At 51.4% G+C, this 17,445-nt stretch overlaps 1 protein-coding gene across 4 annotated transcripts in view; it reads left to right on the forward strand.

The window, feature by feature from the left end:
- LOC122384816 (dual specificity protein phosphatase CDC14AB-like) overlaps positions 1 to 17,445 on the forward strand; it is a 63,994-nt gene that overhangs the window by 39,934 nt on the left and 6,615 nt on the right. For all 4 annotated transcript variants that reach the window (XM_043372564.1, XM_043372566.1, XM_043372565.1 and 1 more), the window contains exons 4-6: positions 11,730 to 11,809; positions 14,638 to 14,767; positions 16,639 to 16,726. In XM_043372564.1, coding sequence (XP_043228499.1) covers positions 11,730 to 11,809; positions 14,638 to 14,767; positions 16,639 to 16,726 — 298 coding nt within the window. The remainder of the gene's footprint in view (positions 1 to 11,729; positions 11,810 to 14,637; positions 14,768 to 16,638; positions 16,727 to 17,445) is intronic.

The raw sequence follows: 17,445 nt of genomic DNA on the forward strand, positions 1-17,445 counted from the left end.
GTTGGTGGCGCTCGGGCGGTGACACTCTGAAGGAAGGTGATTTTCTCTACAGATCTGATATTTGATTGAATTCATTTAATGACTGATAGTCTCATCACTGTGGGCGTGCTGTTTCCGCTGGGATAGGCAACTCTCCATCGCCTGGTGCGAGACTTTGACACAGAGACTGGAGAGAAACGTCTCATATCTTAGGACACCTTCTTTCACGAGGAGAATGTATCGGTCTGTCGCTCGGGTGGAAATCGGCTCCCGGCCGGCCCAGGAGGTCGTCGCCCTCGTGTGAGCGGTTTCATCACCACACCAGCCGGCCCAACTCTCGGTTTCACCGCTGCGAGTTGCGGTGTGCTCGTGCGGTGGTGTCTGGGGTGGAGGGGAACTCGCTTTGACGTACGTTTCTCGTCGGAAGTGCCGCCGCTGGTTACGTCGGCACCGGGTGTTTCGTGTCGACGGACGGTAATGCGACGTGCAGCTGGCCGGCAGGCATCCACCTGGTGTTAGTCTTTCCTCCGTGCGGGCGATATCCTGCGCTCCACCTCCCTCCCTCCCTCACTTCCCCTCTCTCTTTGTTTCTCTCGCTATCTCGCTTTCCTCTCTAGAAACCTGCCGATACACGACTAAAAATTATCCGTCCCTGACGAATATGAGCTCTGTTTGGAGTCGTCTCCGTTCATTTTGCCACCGTCACGGCAGCGCCGCTCACGCAGCTCTCCGGGTGGCCACAGTGAGCTCTGCCTGCGCGTGACACAATACAACCCACACACGGGACCCGTTTCCGGTGGCCCCGTGACGGTATCGGGGTCAGGCCGGCCGGCGGGCCGTGAGATCAGAGCGGTGTGATGACGGGTTCGGCTCGGACCACGCGTCGCACCGCGCGGCCGATCGATGGTTAGTGGTCAGCTGCCGTCGACGGTAACGGTGATTGGGTGGGATCGACCCCGATGGGGGTGTGGCCCAGGTCACCAGGCGATGACAGGGTCAGTGAGGTGCTGTGGGGCTTGTGACGGGATGGACCGAATTGAATTATGACAGTGGTGTGGTGGCTTTCGTTTGCACAGCTGCGCAGAGGAATGTAGGCTGTTTTAGCTAGCTACTCTACAGTAAAGAGTCCGAAACCCGTCAATAAACGTTGCCTGTCACCCGTCTGTCACAAGCGTCTGTCAGCCGTCACCGCGTCTGTCACACGGTCACCGCCAGGCCCAATCGGTTTGCAACTCTCCCGCCCCCACGGCCCACCTAGGGTGTTTCACTTTTCACTTTTTTTCTCAGATTGTCTCTCCTCGATCGGATTCCCATTATTTCATCTTTTTAATAAAATTTGGTGGCAATTATTCGATTTTCAACTCGATTCTAAACGTCGCGATAATTCGCCAAAGTTTTCAATTTTTGTGCCGTTCGGCGTTGAAGTCACCCATGTTAGAGCAATTGCAAGTAGGGCACTAACACCAAGAAAATACGGCCGTGCAAGAGGTGGTATTAGCCGGTATTTTATGACACTGTGAAGGTTGAATATGGTACCTACGCTTCCATAAAAGTGTCGTCGCATATTCTGGTGCTCAGATTAACATACACAGACATAACTCATTATTCAGGACACGACAACTTAACAGTAAGCAAAACACTGGTACGTCAGTGACGGCAAAACATGTATTTCGGTACCGGGCCTCAACACCGTTTCTCATCGAACCCAGTCACAGGGTAGCCAGGGCTGCCTTTGTCATGTGTGGCACTGCACGCCTGTGCCTCTCCACAGCCTGCAGAAGCCACTGGAATTGGTCCTGCCCCTTCACATGCTGAGCGAATGTTTTCAGAAGAGCGATGCCCCTCTCCGCGGTGTCGTTCACGACTTTCACTGTTTTCACGAATTCCTTGCATAGGATGTACGCCTCGTGACCTTCCCACTCCCCAGGAGGCTTCGTCATCCACTCGTGGTCGACTCCCATCAGGTCAAACATCAGCCACGACGACGTGGTCACCAATTCTGACAGGCTGGTGGACTCATCCAGTGCGACCGATGGTGTCTGATCAGGCGCCGCGGAGCACGAGTTTGCGAGCAGGTTGACACATATGGCCTCCTTCTCCTCTTCTGTGACACGGCTGCTAAAGAGGCTGAATACTACAACTGATGGGATGGCTGCAGATACCACAAATGGCGCCGCATCACAGCGAGAGCAGCGTTCGCCACTGGTTGGTCCAACTGCCTATACCGCACCAGGCTACGGTACAGGTTGAGGTCGTTAGCGGGGGCGTCCTCTGCAACAGGGGCCCGCAGCCACGCGACGACATAGAAGAGGAGCAGGAACTGAGCCATCCGCTGCACCTTCTCCTGCATTGGCTCATCGTACTCCAGCTGGTCCGCGAACAAGAACATCTTGTAGTGTACAGTGTACAGCATCAAGATGTTCTTGTTCGCGGACCAGCTGGAGTACGATGAGCCAATGCAGGAGAAGGTGCAGCGGATGGCTCAGTTCCTGCTCCTCTTCTATGTCGTCGCGTGGCTGCGGGCCCCTGTTGCAGAGGACGCCCCTTTTTTTTTTAACGTTTATTATACACACCAATGATCACACGAACACACAGGCACTCTCTAAATGATTTAAAGTTATGACAAACATACAAATAAAAGAAAAAAACAGCATATTTCCTATTCGCCGCCCGGCCCGCCCGGGCAGGTCGGGCGGTGCACCCGCCACTACCGCGCCGACCCCGGGGAGAGCTGAGGGTTTTCTCCCCGGCCGGGGAGGGCTGCGTGATGCCTCCCCGGTGCCTCGGGCGGGCCGTCGCCCCCATCCCGCACCGCCCCCGCCTCACCAGCCAGTGACAGCAGCGCGATAGAGTGCCGAGTTATCCGCAATAGCCACGTTTCCTCTTTCATCCAATATTAAACCCCACTTTTCACAATATTCGGCAATTTTGTTTTTCTTTTTTGCTACAATTTTTTCCACTTTTGCTTCCCTATTTATAATTTCCGTGACGCACGCGATTTTCGGCGTTCGCAATCTATCACCATTGCCCAGTTTACAATTGACTATGTACTGTTTCGTTAATAGTAGAATCAGGTTCACAAGTGGTGGTGCCGCGGGATTCCCAAGAATAACTGACTGATAGGTGTTAAAATTTCTAGGTAAGCGACATTTACTTCTCAGTTGAGAAATTACTTTTTCCCATATTATTTTTACGTCGGTACATCCATAAAAGAAGTGCTCAAAATCATCAACTTCAAAACATTTTAGGCACCGTGGACTACCGACCACTCCTCTTGCACATAGATACTTTCTCGTTGGAATGTACCTGTTAATTATCCGAAAATGTAGAGATTGAAGCCGCGTAGATTTTGTGCATTTATACGGTATTTCGAAGACTTTTCGCCAGGACTCCGGACACACTCCATAGTGCTCCCATCTGCTTACGGCGGCTGGCTTAGATATTCTATATTCTATGCTTTTATAGAAATGATTGCATTTGCATGTTTCGAGTTCGCAGTACTGTTCTTTTACCATTACAGACAACTTTTTTGGATCTGTCTTATTCCTTCCTTCATCTCTTTGACGTAGAATCCTTTTCCATGATCCAGGTATAGCACATGTTACACTCTGAATTGTAAATAAGTTTGACTTAACATTAGGATGTACTCTTTTGATTTCATCAAATGACAATATATTTCCGCTAGAATCAACTATATCGTCTACTAGTTTGATTCCTGCATCATACATGTCTTTAACAAACACCGGCCTCCTATCTACCGTTATCTCGTCATTGTGCCATAAACACTGGGAACGAACTTCTGTCGCATATATGATCGGGTTTTGCTGGTGAATGTTTTGAAAGTCTGATAAAATATCCTTGTAAAAGTCCGGAATTTTCAACCGTTGCAAAAACACATTACATTTTCTGATTCTGAGCACATCTTGGATATCGAACTGACCTACTCTGGATTGCAAAAGAACACGCCATGCCGATTCCCTACATTTCACTATTCGAGTAATCCACGTTAGCCTTAAGGCCGTATAAAACCGAGCAACATTTATTGCACCCAGTCCGCCGTCTTTAATATCCTGACACAAGACGCTTTGTGATACTTTGGGAGGTCTACCGCGCCAAACGAACTTCATAATTAAACTTTGAATTTCTCTTAAGTCTACTTGTGCAATTGAACTGCATGTTGCCACATACACCATTTGCGACGCTAATAATGCTTTGGTGACAACTATTCTGCCTTTTATCGTCAGGTTACGCTGCGACCATGAATTGACTGTATTTCTTATCCTTTTTACTACCGGGGCGACATTATCCTCGTTGCATGGCTCTGTTGCGCTAAACCAGACGCCTAAAATTTTTACTTTTGTCTGCGCCTCGATTCCACAAATGGAGTCTCTCCTAATACGCGTCGGGCCCAACCACATAATATTGCACTTCTGCACGTTTATCTCCAGACCAGAAACGTTCTTAAAGTCAGACAGTACTTTCATCACTCTGTTAACCGAAGCTGGGTCTCTGAGGAACAGCGTGGTGTCATCGGCGTATTGAGATATTTTTATTTCGTTTCCGTTTATCTTGACGCCCACAATGTGTTCTGAGTCCCTGATTTTAATTGCGAGAGTTTCAACTACCAGATTAAATAGCAGACCACTTAATGGCGAACCCTGGAACGTTCCGCGCGAACATGAAAACCAATCGGACGTTAATCCATTATTCTTTACCGTAAGCAATGCATTACTGTATAGTAATCGGACCCACGCTATAAAGTCTGGCCCGAAGTTAAACATTTTGAGGACATATACAATAAAGTCATGTTCAACGGAGTCAAACGCGTTTCGATAATCTATTGCCAAAAGAATACCTTCCGTGTTGTCCATTTGACAGTATTCTATTACATCTGAAATCAGTCTAATGTTTTCACCTATAAATCTTCCTTTAATAAATCCTGTTTGACTGTGATGCACTAATTTATCGATCACATTGCTTAGCCTACTGGCAATCACTTTAGCTATTATTTTATATACTACGTCTAATAAACAGATCGGTCTTTTATTTTTAAGCTGCATCTGATTGCCCTTTTTCGGGATCAAGGTTAGAATTCCTCTCCTATGAGAGATAAATAATTCTCCCTCCTCTTTTGCGAGATTAAAGTACTCTACCATCATTTTACCCATGTCCTGCCAAAAGAATGCAAAGAACTCTGCCGTAAATCCCGATATCCCTGCCGCTTTATTCCTTGCCATTTTATCTAACGCGTCTTTGCATTCATCCAAGGTTATCGGCCCCTCGCATGCCGTCATTTCATCTTCAGACAACCGGGGAACGTTTTCCTCATCTATAAAGTCATGCAAGACACGGTCTTTGTGAAGTTTTGATTTATACAGTCTGCTAAAGTGTGTAACACAAGCATCTAATATTGGCTGATTTCCCCTAATAAGTTTTCCGTCGTCCGTAATGACAGTAGTAATGTTTGTTTGTGCTTGTTGCCTCTTGCATAAGCGTAAGAAATACTTATTCGATTTCTCTCCTTCTTCTATCCACCTAGCTTGCGAATGTAATATAGCCGATTTTCCTCTTTTTTCCTTTAACTCATCTAGCATCATTTTCAGATTTTCATATTCTGCCCGCTGCTCATCAGTGGGCATAATTGCAACGATTGATTCTAATTCATTTGCTCGGTTGTAAAGTTCACTTTCCTGTTTCCGATTCTCTCTGGCTAACTTCTTGCTATGCCTGATGGTACGGACTCTAATGTTGCTTAACAGCATTTCTATTTTTAATCCTATGCTTGTAACCTCGATATATGCTCCACGATTACGTTTTGCCTTTTCAATTTCTACTCGGATATCGTTCACGTGATCCAAGTCATCCAGAAGTGCATTATTATAACGCCAAATCCCAGGGCCACGACGCTCATTATTAATCTGAATATCAAGAAACACAAAGCTATGGTCACTCAATATGCCAGTATCTATCCTCGCTTCTGTCACGTTATTTGCTATAAGGTTTCGGCTCGTGAAAACGTAGTCAATACGTGACTGCTGTACTGGGTTAGTCCTACGCCAAGTGTACCTACGCACTGTCGGATGATGGTACCGCCATACATCTTCTAGCTCGAATTCACTGAGGATATCTTGTAATTTTCTGCTGGCTCTCGTACCATGGTATGTGTCGCTGTCAGTATCCAATCCGCTCATTCTAATATTAAAATCCCCTGCTAGACAGATATCATGCGTTTCATAGCAAAGCAATAACTCTCGCACTTGATCTAAAAAATTACATTTTTCGCGCTGGTTATCAACCGATGGACCATATACCCCAATGATATAGCTCGGCTCTTGGTCCGTGGCACTGTTAAGTTTTGCGCAGATAATCCGGCCTTCACAATCAAACGTCTTACTGGGAGAGCCTGCAAAATTTACTGGAAATAGCATCGCCACTCCACCCTGACCTGATTCCACACTATGAGAGAAAAAAATAGAACCTGACCATTCGCTCTTCCAAATAAATTCGTCATTCTGAGTTGAGTGGGTTTCTTGTAACACTATTATGCTATTTTGATAGTTGATTCTAACGTGCCTGAAAATTGAACGGCGCTTAATACGATTTCGAAGACCGCGTGCGTTAAAAGTTACAATAGATAGTCGCTGCATTTTGTTAACTTCTTCTGTCATTCTCAAGGTGACTGTTAACTGTGGGCGCGAACTGCCTCGGCACTCCGCCGCGGAACCCCATCCCCACCGGAACCTCTGGGACCCACTGTGACGTGGGTATCATGTGACATTCCCCTCCATCCCACTCACATCCCCTCCCCCCATCACCAGAACCTCTCATCAACTGCCCGCTATCACCTGCTCCACGCAACAGAGCCCCGGGCGACGCAGCCACCTGGTCAGAGGTGAGAACACAACCCGGACGGTGACCTATCACCGGCCAGACACGCGCTCTAATCTCAGCTTTAATCTCACTCAATCTCATAAGAGGCGCAAGCTCCAAAACGTCCGGCAACCCAGCCGGCCACCGACCACGCCCGGCAGCCCGGCCGGTCGCCCCAGACCGGGGCGGCCGCCGCCGGTACGGACGGGCAGATCACCCGTCTCAGCTGCCCTCCTCCACCACGTGTGACGTCACACTCACCGGGCAGCCACACGCTACGGCTACACGGCGACCCTACCCAGCACCGTCCGCAGCCGCAACACCCGACTATCCCCCAATGTAACGGTCAGACTTATACATAAACGGACGGATACGAATCCTGTCTTAAGGCGCAGAATACCAAAATGAAAAGAAAAACAACTCGCTGAGCGCCGATTTGCAAAAACTGCCTACTGAACTTCAACTGGCAATAGGATCGGAATACATAATCGAAAGCACCATTTCTTCGGTAATTACTACTCACATCACCATATTCACTGGCGTTATCAGTCGCTAACATTTACAGTTTTTTTTCTGTCTACTTTCACTGAAAAAGTGACGTTTCATCAGAACGTACCGTGCGGAGAGTCTCGCTCACTCCGTTAAAGTCCACACTCACGTGCCCAGGGACAGACGAGACGCCGCCCGCCCCGCCGAACCCGACCGCTAGGCCGGGGCCGAGCTAGAGCCGGCCACCCCGCCCGCCGACGGCAGACCCGGCGGAGCCGTCGCACCCGAATCCGCCACAGATGCGGTCTCTCTCGGCTCCGCAGCAGTACCACGAGACCCAGCGGCCCCGGAGTCCCCGGGAGGTCCCGGAAGAGCATCCGCGGCCGCCCGGCGCGGAGGAGGCCGCCCGTCGAAGGAGTCCGAATCAGGGGGCCGCCGCGCGGCAGGCGACGTCCGGGGCAGCGCCCCTCGCCCGGAGACGCGCTGCTGCACCGGGAAACGCCTGCCGCCCAGAATCCTGCGCAGGTCCGCCTCGTCCCGGACCCGGAGATTGGCGCCGCCCCTCTCCGTGCGGCACCAGACGACTCCCCGCCGGCTGAAGACGGAGGCGATCAGCCCGCCGCTCTCCGGCCGCTTCGCTCGTAGGAGCTCGTCGTAAAGAAGTCGGTTTCTGGGCGTCAGCGACTCGGAGATGTAGAGCGGCGCCAGCTGACGCCCGTCACGGCCGGTGTTACCTTCACGGAATCGCACCATGTCGAAGCGTGACTCGTACACCGCGTCTCTCACCTGCCGCTTCGTGAACTTGCAGAACACTTTAGAGTCATTTTGGAGCTTGTGCGCCGCCTGCAGGTCGGCAGTCGTCACGGAGAGGCCCGGCACTCTCTGATTGAGCACAGTCACGACCAGCTGCTCAACACTTGCACTTCGCGGGTGTGCCTTAAATGCATCACACGCGAGAATGAGTGACGACAGCCGACCGTTCATATCAAGCTCCTCCAGTCTGGAATCCAGCTCCTCGTTCGCTCTCACCTGCTGGTCCAGCTGTTTCGAGAGCTGTTGGATCTTACAGTCTTTCTCCATGCACTCTCCTTCCAGCATATTCAGCCTCCTTTCCACGCTTTCCAACTTTGCCTCTAACGCCCTGATGACGTTGGCGTTGCTCTGGTCGATCAGCTGTTTGATCTCTGCCAGAGCGGCCGCGCTCAGCTGCACCGGCTCCGAGGCCGGCCCGGCGCCGGCTCTACCCGCCGCAGGCGCCGGCGGGTCGCCCGGCGACCCCGACCCCCGCCCGGCCGCCTGGCGTTTGGCGCGTTTCCCATCAGCACTGCGGACCATATCGTGTAAGAAAAGCTGTCTTTTCCGACCACCAAACGTTCCGCTGGCACTCTCGGACCCAGATGCTTGGCAGTCCGTGAATGTCGGGTCGTCGCCACTATCCGAGTCCATCGCGAAATTGCCACTGTCACTTGAGCGGAAAGTCTGCACAGAGGCACTCACTTTAGCTGTGATTTCCAGTCACCTCATGTGTCACGTTACGCGAATGCCACAGCAACCTCTGTCGCGTCCATACTGGGCCACAACGTCCACTCGCACAGCCCACTGCGCCGCCCGTGCGCTCCGCGCGCCCCGCTCACTCAGCCATGCCGCCGCACGGAGCCCGCGGCTGAGCGTCCGGCCCGGTCAAGGCCACACGCCCGACTGCGAGAGGACGCCCCCTTAACGACCTCAACCTGTACCGTAGCCTGGTGCGGTATAGGCAGTTGGACCAACCAGTGGCGAACGCTGCTCTCGTTGTGATGCGGCGCCATTTGTGGTATCTGCAGCCATCCCATCAGTTGTAGTATTCAGCCTCTTTAGCAGCCGTGTCACAGAAGAGGAGAAGGAGGCCATATGTGTCAACCTGCTCGCAAACTCGTGCTCCGCGGCGCCTGATCAGACACCATCGGTCGCACTGGATGAGTCCACCAGCCTGTCAGAATTGGTGACCACGTCGTCGTGGCTGATGTTTGACCTGATGGGAGTCGACCACGAGTGGATGACGAAGCCTCCTGGGGAGTGGGAAGGTCACGAGGCGTACATCCTATGCAAGGAATTCATGAAAACAGTGAAAGTCGTGAACGACACCGCGGAGAGGGGCATCGCTCTTCTGAAAACATTCGCTCAGCATGTGAAGGGGCAGGACCAATTCCAGTGGCTTCTGCAGGCTGTGGAGAGGCACAGGCGTGCAGTGCCACACATGACAAAGGCAGCCCTGGCTACCCTGTGACTGGGTTCGATGAGAAACGGTGTTGAGGCCCGGTACCGAAATACATGTTTTGCCGTCACTGACGTACCAGTGTTTTGCTTACTGTTAAGTTGTCGTGTCCTGAATAATGAATTATGTCTGTGTATGTTAATCTGAGCACCAGAATATGCGACGACACTTTTATGGAAGCGCAGGTACCATATTCAACCTTCACAGTGTCATAAAATACCGGTTAATACCACCTCTTGCACGGCCGTATTTTCTTGGTGTTAGTGCCCTACATGCAATTGCTCTAACATGGGTGACTTCAACGCCGAACGGCACAAAAATTGAAAACTTTGGCGAATTATCGCGACGTTTAGAATCGAGTTTAAAATCGAATAATTGCCACCAAATTTTATTAAAAAGATGAAATAATGGGAATCCGATCGAGGAGAGACAATCTGAGAAAAAAAGTGAAAAGTGAAACACCCTAGGGCCCCACACTCCCCAACTACCTGTCTTCGACAGCCCAGACGATCTGTCACTCCCTGCCGTACTCGATACGTCTGGCCGTGCTCAGCACGCCCACCCGTATGGGTGCACGCCGACGTGCTCCCGCGTTGATTGGGGGCTGATGGATGCCATGGCAGACCGCCTCTTCACTGTTGTCTCGAGGCCAGACAGACAGGTGTCCTGCATTCTGCCCCGCTGCTGGCTGTCTCGGCGGTATCCCAGCCAGTCCCGATGCCGGTGCGAGTCACCGTCCGTCTGCGCATATGGGCGGTGCGTGCGTACTGGATTCTACGTGACCTTGCATGGGTAATGGGCGACGCCTGTTGGGGCAGCGTCATGTTCCAGTGGTGGAGCCTGTTGCCATGGTTGTTCAGCGGTACCGCGGTGCGCAGGGCTATGCTACCATGCTGGCCGACTGCCCTGGCTCGGTCACGTGCTGACGGGCTGTTAGGTCAGAATGGGGTCAGTCCTTGCTCCCCAAGGAGTACACACGGAGCAATGTATTTGGTTGATGCTGGACGTAATATGGCCCCATTCGTAGATGTTGTGGGCAGTGAACCGTGTGTTTACTACTTTTCCTAATCGCCAACAGTTTTTTTTTTTTTTTGGCGATGGCTGTTCACTAGACACCGCAGGTCCTACATCGTTCTTCGATCGTTTGCGGGACCTGCATGTTCCCTCGATGCTACCCGACGGGCCGCCGTACGGCCATCCGCCGTCCACTGATTACCGTTCGTGGTGAGCCGTCCCGGGGCGTTCGTGACCGGTCCGGGGAGCTCCTTGATCCGGCCCTCCGCAGCCTGATGAACGACCGGCTGCTCACAGCGCCCCGCTGGCCGTCCCGCCCCCTCCCCGTCCGGGAAACATTGATCCGCCGTCCGGCGGTGGGCACTGGGCAGGAACCACACACGGACAGGGAGGGAGGGCGACCAGCGACGGACGCGACGGCGACGCGCATCGTCGGTCTCGACAGAATCTGGAGCGGAAATCGCCATCAGCTGTTGATGCTGTGTTTACTGGCGGGTCGCGGGTCGCCGGGCGCGCGACGCCCGGTTTACCTTGACGAGAGGAGCTCTCGGTTTAGTGGTCGTATCCGCGGCCGGCGGAACATAAACGGGAAGCACGGCTGGGCGCCCGGCGCCCCTGGCCGTGGCGACCTAACTGCCATCTGGTGACGTGAGGCAGTACTGGGAAGTGGGCGGCCGTTGGGTACGGTCTCTGACATTGGGTCCGTTTGTTGATGGTGGGAACGCGATGGGGGCGGGGCGGAGTGGGAAGAGACAGCTGTTTCGGGGCTGTTTGCTGTTGCTCGCTATTCTGTGATGTGGGTTGTTGATGCTGTCGCGTGGCCGAGACACTGCCTGGATAATTGAGGGTCTCCTTTGATGTTGCTTTTGGATATATCACGGCTGTCGTGACGTGATTCCCGCTCACGGGTCCCTTACCAAACACGCAACATCCATGCTTACTCGTACGGAAGCTGATCGGATATCACGCAACTGTGTTTACTTATTCACTCGGCCGTGTGTGGAATGTCTATTGACCCCGCTCGGAATGCCTCCAGAATTGATGCGGTATGACGTGATTGGCTCGTGTATCGTGACGTCATTGGCCCGTATTTTGACGTGTGTTTTCTGTTGTGTGATTACAGGTGATCTATCTGAACCGGACTCCGGAGGACGCGTACCGGCCACTGGTGGGCGGCACCAACCCTCCGCTGCTCGCCTTCAGGTATGACTGTACATAAATGGAGCGTCAGGCAGGTGATCGGTACCGTACCGGGCATTGGACGGGTACCGCTCCGGGGCATGGTCCGGTACTCCGGAGGCTGATCCGGCTCCGGTCAGCTGAGGACAACATGTCACCCCGTGTGACCACCCTACGCGGTCGGTGGTTCTCCGGAACCGGCGGGACCCTCCCAGCCGTCCGTCTGTCCGTCTGTCCGGCCGCCAGCAGCTGTGGGAACCCAACAGACCGGCCGGTCTGTGGCCTGTGTCCGTCCGCGCCCGCACACCACGCATGGCCGGCGGCGTATAAACGGCCGACTGTTGACGATAAAACGCGCCCGACGCGGCTGGACTGGCCGTGAGCGCTCAAAACACTCCCGGCGGCCGTTGCGTCATGGGCACCGAGCTTGTTTTTGTTTCCCGGGGCGTTTACAGCGCGAAGCGGATGGTTAGTTCTTGGAGTCGACGCAGGCGGCTCGTGTGCCGCGTCGGTCCGGATTGTGGCGTGGAGATGTAAGCAGCTCCGATAATCAGAGCCAAGCTCAAGGGCAAGATCTCAACAATTTTGCACAACCACGCATTGTCCAGAAAACATTCAGCACAGTAGCTTACTCTCTGGATAAACGATCATCCTCTGCTAAAAATAGAAGGAATCGCCAATGCTAAGCCTGTCCTCCCACCTGCTGTTTTACATCTGCATCATCAGGCTGACGTATCTTCGGGCTTGCATTTCCCTTCTGTTTGGTCTCGCCTGTCAGATGGGTATTGTTTAGGTATATCATTATCCGGTCTGACCAGCTTGGCAACACAGCACATCCAACGGCAGAATGGGTGCCAGATTCAAACTCAACCCGGCTGATACCAACCGCGATAAGATGCGGGTCCGGTCGGACAGGCGGATGAACAGCGGCCACAACTGCCGCTCAGAGCGTGTAACTGGAAAAGATGACGGTGTTGCCATCCATCAACAGCACTCAGTATGTCACCGGCAGACCAGTATCGCACGCTGCGGTCACGCGCTCGGCGTTTTGAGACTCAGCCCCGCCGCCCCCGCTGCCGCGGGCGGCGCACCTGTTGCGCTCGCCAGGTGCAGGGGCACAGAGCCGGTCGGCGATATATTGCCGCTGACACGGCGGGGGCGGCGGCTGATCCTATCGGGCCGAATCGGGTCAAATTCGGCCGGTCGCGTACCGGTCGTCACAGAAACGCCCAGCGGAACGGGCCGACAGTTCATGGCTGAGCCGGCGGTGCGGACGGGTCAGCTGATATCGCGAAATGGCCGTCCTTCGCATCGTCATGGCTTCCATTTACGGGATAGTGAAGGTTTTTTTGTAGCTCAAGGGATCCTGTTTATTTGTGATAAATAGGTTAACCCTGGGTTGATATTTGTTTTCTCCTCACGGTTTCTCTGTTACCCTTATGATCTTCATCGTGTCTCATCTTTGCATTTCGCCTCAGCTATTTTTTCTCTGACGGTACTATCTTGCTGCCCATCAGACCCATTCCATTTCGTGGGTTTCATTTCGCGCTATCTGAACAGCTGTCACAATCTTTGGCCCAGTCGGCAGCCATCCTCCAATCGTCACCTGATTTGCCTAAATCGCTTAGTATCGCTCTCCTGTCACCGGTTTTGGCTAATGTCTTCCTCGTTTGGCGCTGTGTCGTTACGCCTGTCATCTACGATAGTGTGATGAACCCTTAGATAAAGCTGCGTGTCATCTTACCGCTCCTATCTCAAGTGGGAATAGAACCCTGTCAGCTGCACTACCGCTCAGGACCGTATCGTGTCGCCCATATGGGCCGAGTCGCACATGAGGTCGTGACAAATTTAGCGGCCGGATAGGTCAAGTGGGTGTAAGTGGCTGCCAATGACCTGATAACGTGATCGATACGCGACCGTGTCCAGCGTATCGTGCGCTATTAAACCCATTCCATCGACAGCTAAATCGACTGTAGAACTCTGCATCGCATTCTGACTGGTTTTGCAGGATATTAGCATGAGATGGGATGCGTGATATGTTACGTTATATCTGCTCAATCTTCTGCATACATACGCAGTCTCGATCATTTCTTAAGTTGGTTGGTACGCTAAAGTGACATCTTTATCGTCTTTGTGGATAGAAGTCCAGCGATGTTATCGAGACTACCGTACACACGTATGTTTTGTCTCCGACTTTGGCTCGTGTTCCGTGTTGGTCGTTTATCCGATAGGCCTGTATCGTGTCTATCTGTTTGGGTTCGTCTGCCCCCGGTGCGCTGTTGTGCTTACGCTATTTCTGGTGAAGATAGCCAGGATACCACGCAGACTGGGCGTCATTCGCTGCCGATATAAACCACATGAGGGATAGTGACAGGAGAGGGCACAGTGCGGTCGTCCTCTTACTCGTATACTGGGATATCCACAGTCCACACACAGGCGCTGATTCTTCATGCCGTGCAGGCCCATCAGGCTAAACTAGTCTGATGGCGGCTAGTTAAAGAGAACGGGAGTCGCCTAACGCGAATTTGGTGCAGCTGATATCTTCAAGTGGTTTATACCGAAATTGAATGCACTTCATACTTTCTGAGTGGATGTTCTTTCAACATTTGGTCGTTTTCGGCCAGTTGTTGATTTATGCACGCTAGGATTTCATTCCTGTGAATGATCTGAGCGTACTTGACGCGTAATTCGTCTGCCTATGAGCGAACTTGTGGGTAACTCGTCAGTCTTCGTTAGATCGTGAATAGCGTCGGTATTTTATTTCACCCCTGTTTACCATCAAGTGTTTGGTGTAGCCGCCTGACTGCTGCTGTGACTGCGATGATGACTTAACGTGTGACCTCTGTCGGCAGGGACGCCGCCTTCGGGCCCTCCACCTTCAATCTGACCCTGCTCGACTGCCTGCACGGCATCCACAAGGCCATCAAGTTCAACTTCTTCAACTTCGACGACTTCGACGTGGACGAATACGAACATTATGAGGTGAGTGGTCCACTCCATCAAGGAAGTTTCAATGGCCATTTCGTATTGTTCCGACTTCAACAGTCCAACTTAAAGTGTTTCGGTTGGTGTCCAATATGGTCTGAGCTTGCAGTGTGCAGAAATAAATAATGTCTATGTTTACCGGTTTCATCATCGTATAGTTCGTAACAACATTCATACACAGCTTTAGTTACATAACGATCAGCTTGTTTTCCTGTTCATTCCCTGTTTCGCCGGTGCTGGCGTGCTCTCTCCCCCGCAGTTCAGTCCCCGATATGCCACTGATTTCTGTCGGACCCTCCCCTGTCCATATCGGTGTCCGCCCTCGGTGATGTGTTTTCCGCTGGTTCACCCGTGTCCCCTACACCCGCCCTTCTCACTAGAACATGTGGGGGCCAGTGCTGGTGCATGTCACGTGCAGGGTTGGCAAATTTATGCCAGCAGCCGGTTTAAACCGGTTTAATCCATGGATTAAACCGGCTGGCATAAACTATTTTAAGCCACCCCGGTTTAAACCAGTGTGCACCAACATAATAAATGCCACTTACGTTAACTTGTCGTAACATCATTTAGATTAAACTGCTTCTTCTCTTCACATTTTCTATACACACCTTTCAATTTTACATGCTAACTTGTAATGGTTTTTCCTGGGGGTTAACTTTATGTCATTCATTATTGATCTGTATCATCCTGTATCAAATGGTTATTTTGATTTGCAGTGTTTTACACAACTAGCTGTTTACATGGGTGGTTCATGGAATGAAAAGTCTTGGAGACAGCTTCAATAAAGAAACCAATTTCGATTCTATGAGAAGCTGTAGCAAACATGACCTTATGCCAAATGCATGGTGCAAGGATCAGTGAATGGTAAGGCCTAAGAACTATCATACAGAACATTGCCTATTTACTAGGGAACTGTCTATTGCTTAAGCAGTCAGTGACACTAAACAAATGAATTGACAGCACGGCCACCATTATAGGCTCCAAAGTTCATGTAAAAAAACAATAATAAGTGTGATTAGTTAGGGACACTGTTATACCAAGAAAACAACATGCACTACCAGAACAAACGCAAGCCATAGGAACATTCCAGAAGATTTATAAATGATGAGTTGTTACAATTAGGTATTTCCTGTGCCATTAAAAAAATCACCGAATGGGTGATACCATGATAATTTTTTTCTAGTGTTACTGGCCCAGTCCCCAGACGCTTGGTCAGAATACATTTTACATGTAAAATAAAGTGAGACTTTCAACTGGTAAACCGAATGTTAAGATTAGAATGTGCTTTTGCCTTATACCTACTTTGTTTCTTAGCTTAGTTACCTGCTGACCAGATTGACAACATAATACCATGCCAAAATGTTGACATAATACCAAATGACACGGTATTGACTTCCTGCACTCTGCACCGTCACCAACGAGTACAATGACCCACAAGATAAGTTATAGTAGATGATTTGACTGAAGGTGGTTTTTCTTAATTTAAGCCGGTTTAAACCGGTTTAAACCGGTTAAAACCACTGGCTGGCATAAATTCAATTTAAGCCGGCTTTTATCCAACCCTGGTCACGTGATGGTAATCCTCGTCTCTGTCTGTTGGCTCTGTACGAGTATGTCCGCCACCAGGGTGGTTGGTTACGTCACCCAATTTGACTCAGGGGGAGTGCCGGGAGTCGATGTAGGTTGTCTCGTCCCTCGCCCACGTCTCCTGATGTTGAGCTGACTGTTGGTAAACCGGTGACGGGATCAGTGTCTGTCTACCTTGTAAAGACAGCGCCGCCCACAGTGAACTGACACTGACGGGCACAACCGCCGCCCCTGCCGCTGTTCTACCGATGGCTGACCGGGTGTTTGTGCTCCTTTTGCAGAAAGTACAAAGCGGTGACCTCAACTGGCTGGTGCCCGACAAGTTCCTGGCGTTCTGCGGCCCCCACTCGCGGGCGCGGGTCGAGAACGGTCAGTGCTCTGAGCGGGGAGGGTCTCCTTATGGCGGCACGGGTACCAAGACAAGTGTTACGGTGGTAGCTTGTCTAGTCTCTGCCTCTGAACCTCGCTGATATAGCCTGAACTCTGAAAATCGAATACCTAATTCTAAAGATGCTAAGGTGTCCTACCATCGATGATATTACAGGAAAATGGAAATAGACCTCGCCGACATCAAGTTACTTCAGGATTCGTTTTTGAATGGCTCTATTCAGGAAAGATAAGCCAATTCGACTTCCATTTCAAGTCCAATAACAGAACTGATCGTTCGATTATGGATCATCACGCTCATTTCAGCTATAATAGCTGCATGATTGGGCTCATATCTCTTGAGCCGCTTATGTGACGCATCAAAGAGGTTTTCTAGCTCTAGCTACCCGGTGAGAGGGAGGTAGAGCGGAGAGTCAGACGGTCAGGGAGTAGTTAGGGGTCTGTGAGGCGTATCGGCGGCGAGAAACTATTTCGATGCGAATCACACGCCAAATCGATATCCATTCGTTGCTTGCCACCGTGGGCGGAAAAGCCGATTGCATATGTCAGCGCTGTTTATGGATTCAATCAAGGGTCCTAACTTGTGCCGCATGTGGGCACGGCTTCCAAGGACGAAAATCGTTTATGCTGATCATGTTATGAAGCGTCTGAGCTCATCCGGCACTTCAGCAATGCCCGCATCCGCTTTGGGAGTTGATGCA

The sequence above is a fragment of the Amphibalanus amphitrite genome, unplaced genomic scaffold, assembly GCF_019059575.1.
Source record: "Amphibalanus amphitrite isolate SeventyFive unplaced genomic scaffold, NRLGWU_Aamphi_draft 000199F_arrow, whole genome shotgun sequence".
Taxonomy (NCBI): Eukaryota; Metazoa; Arthropoda; class Thecostraca; order Balanomorpha; family Balanidae; genus Amphibalanus; species Amphibalanus amphitrite.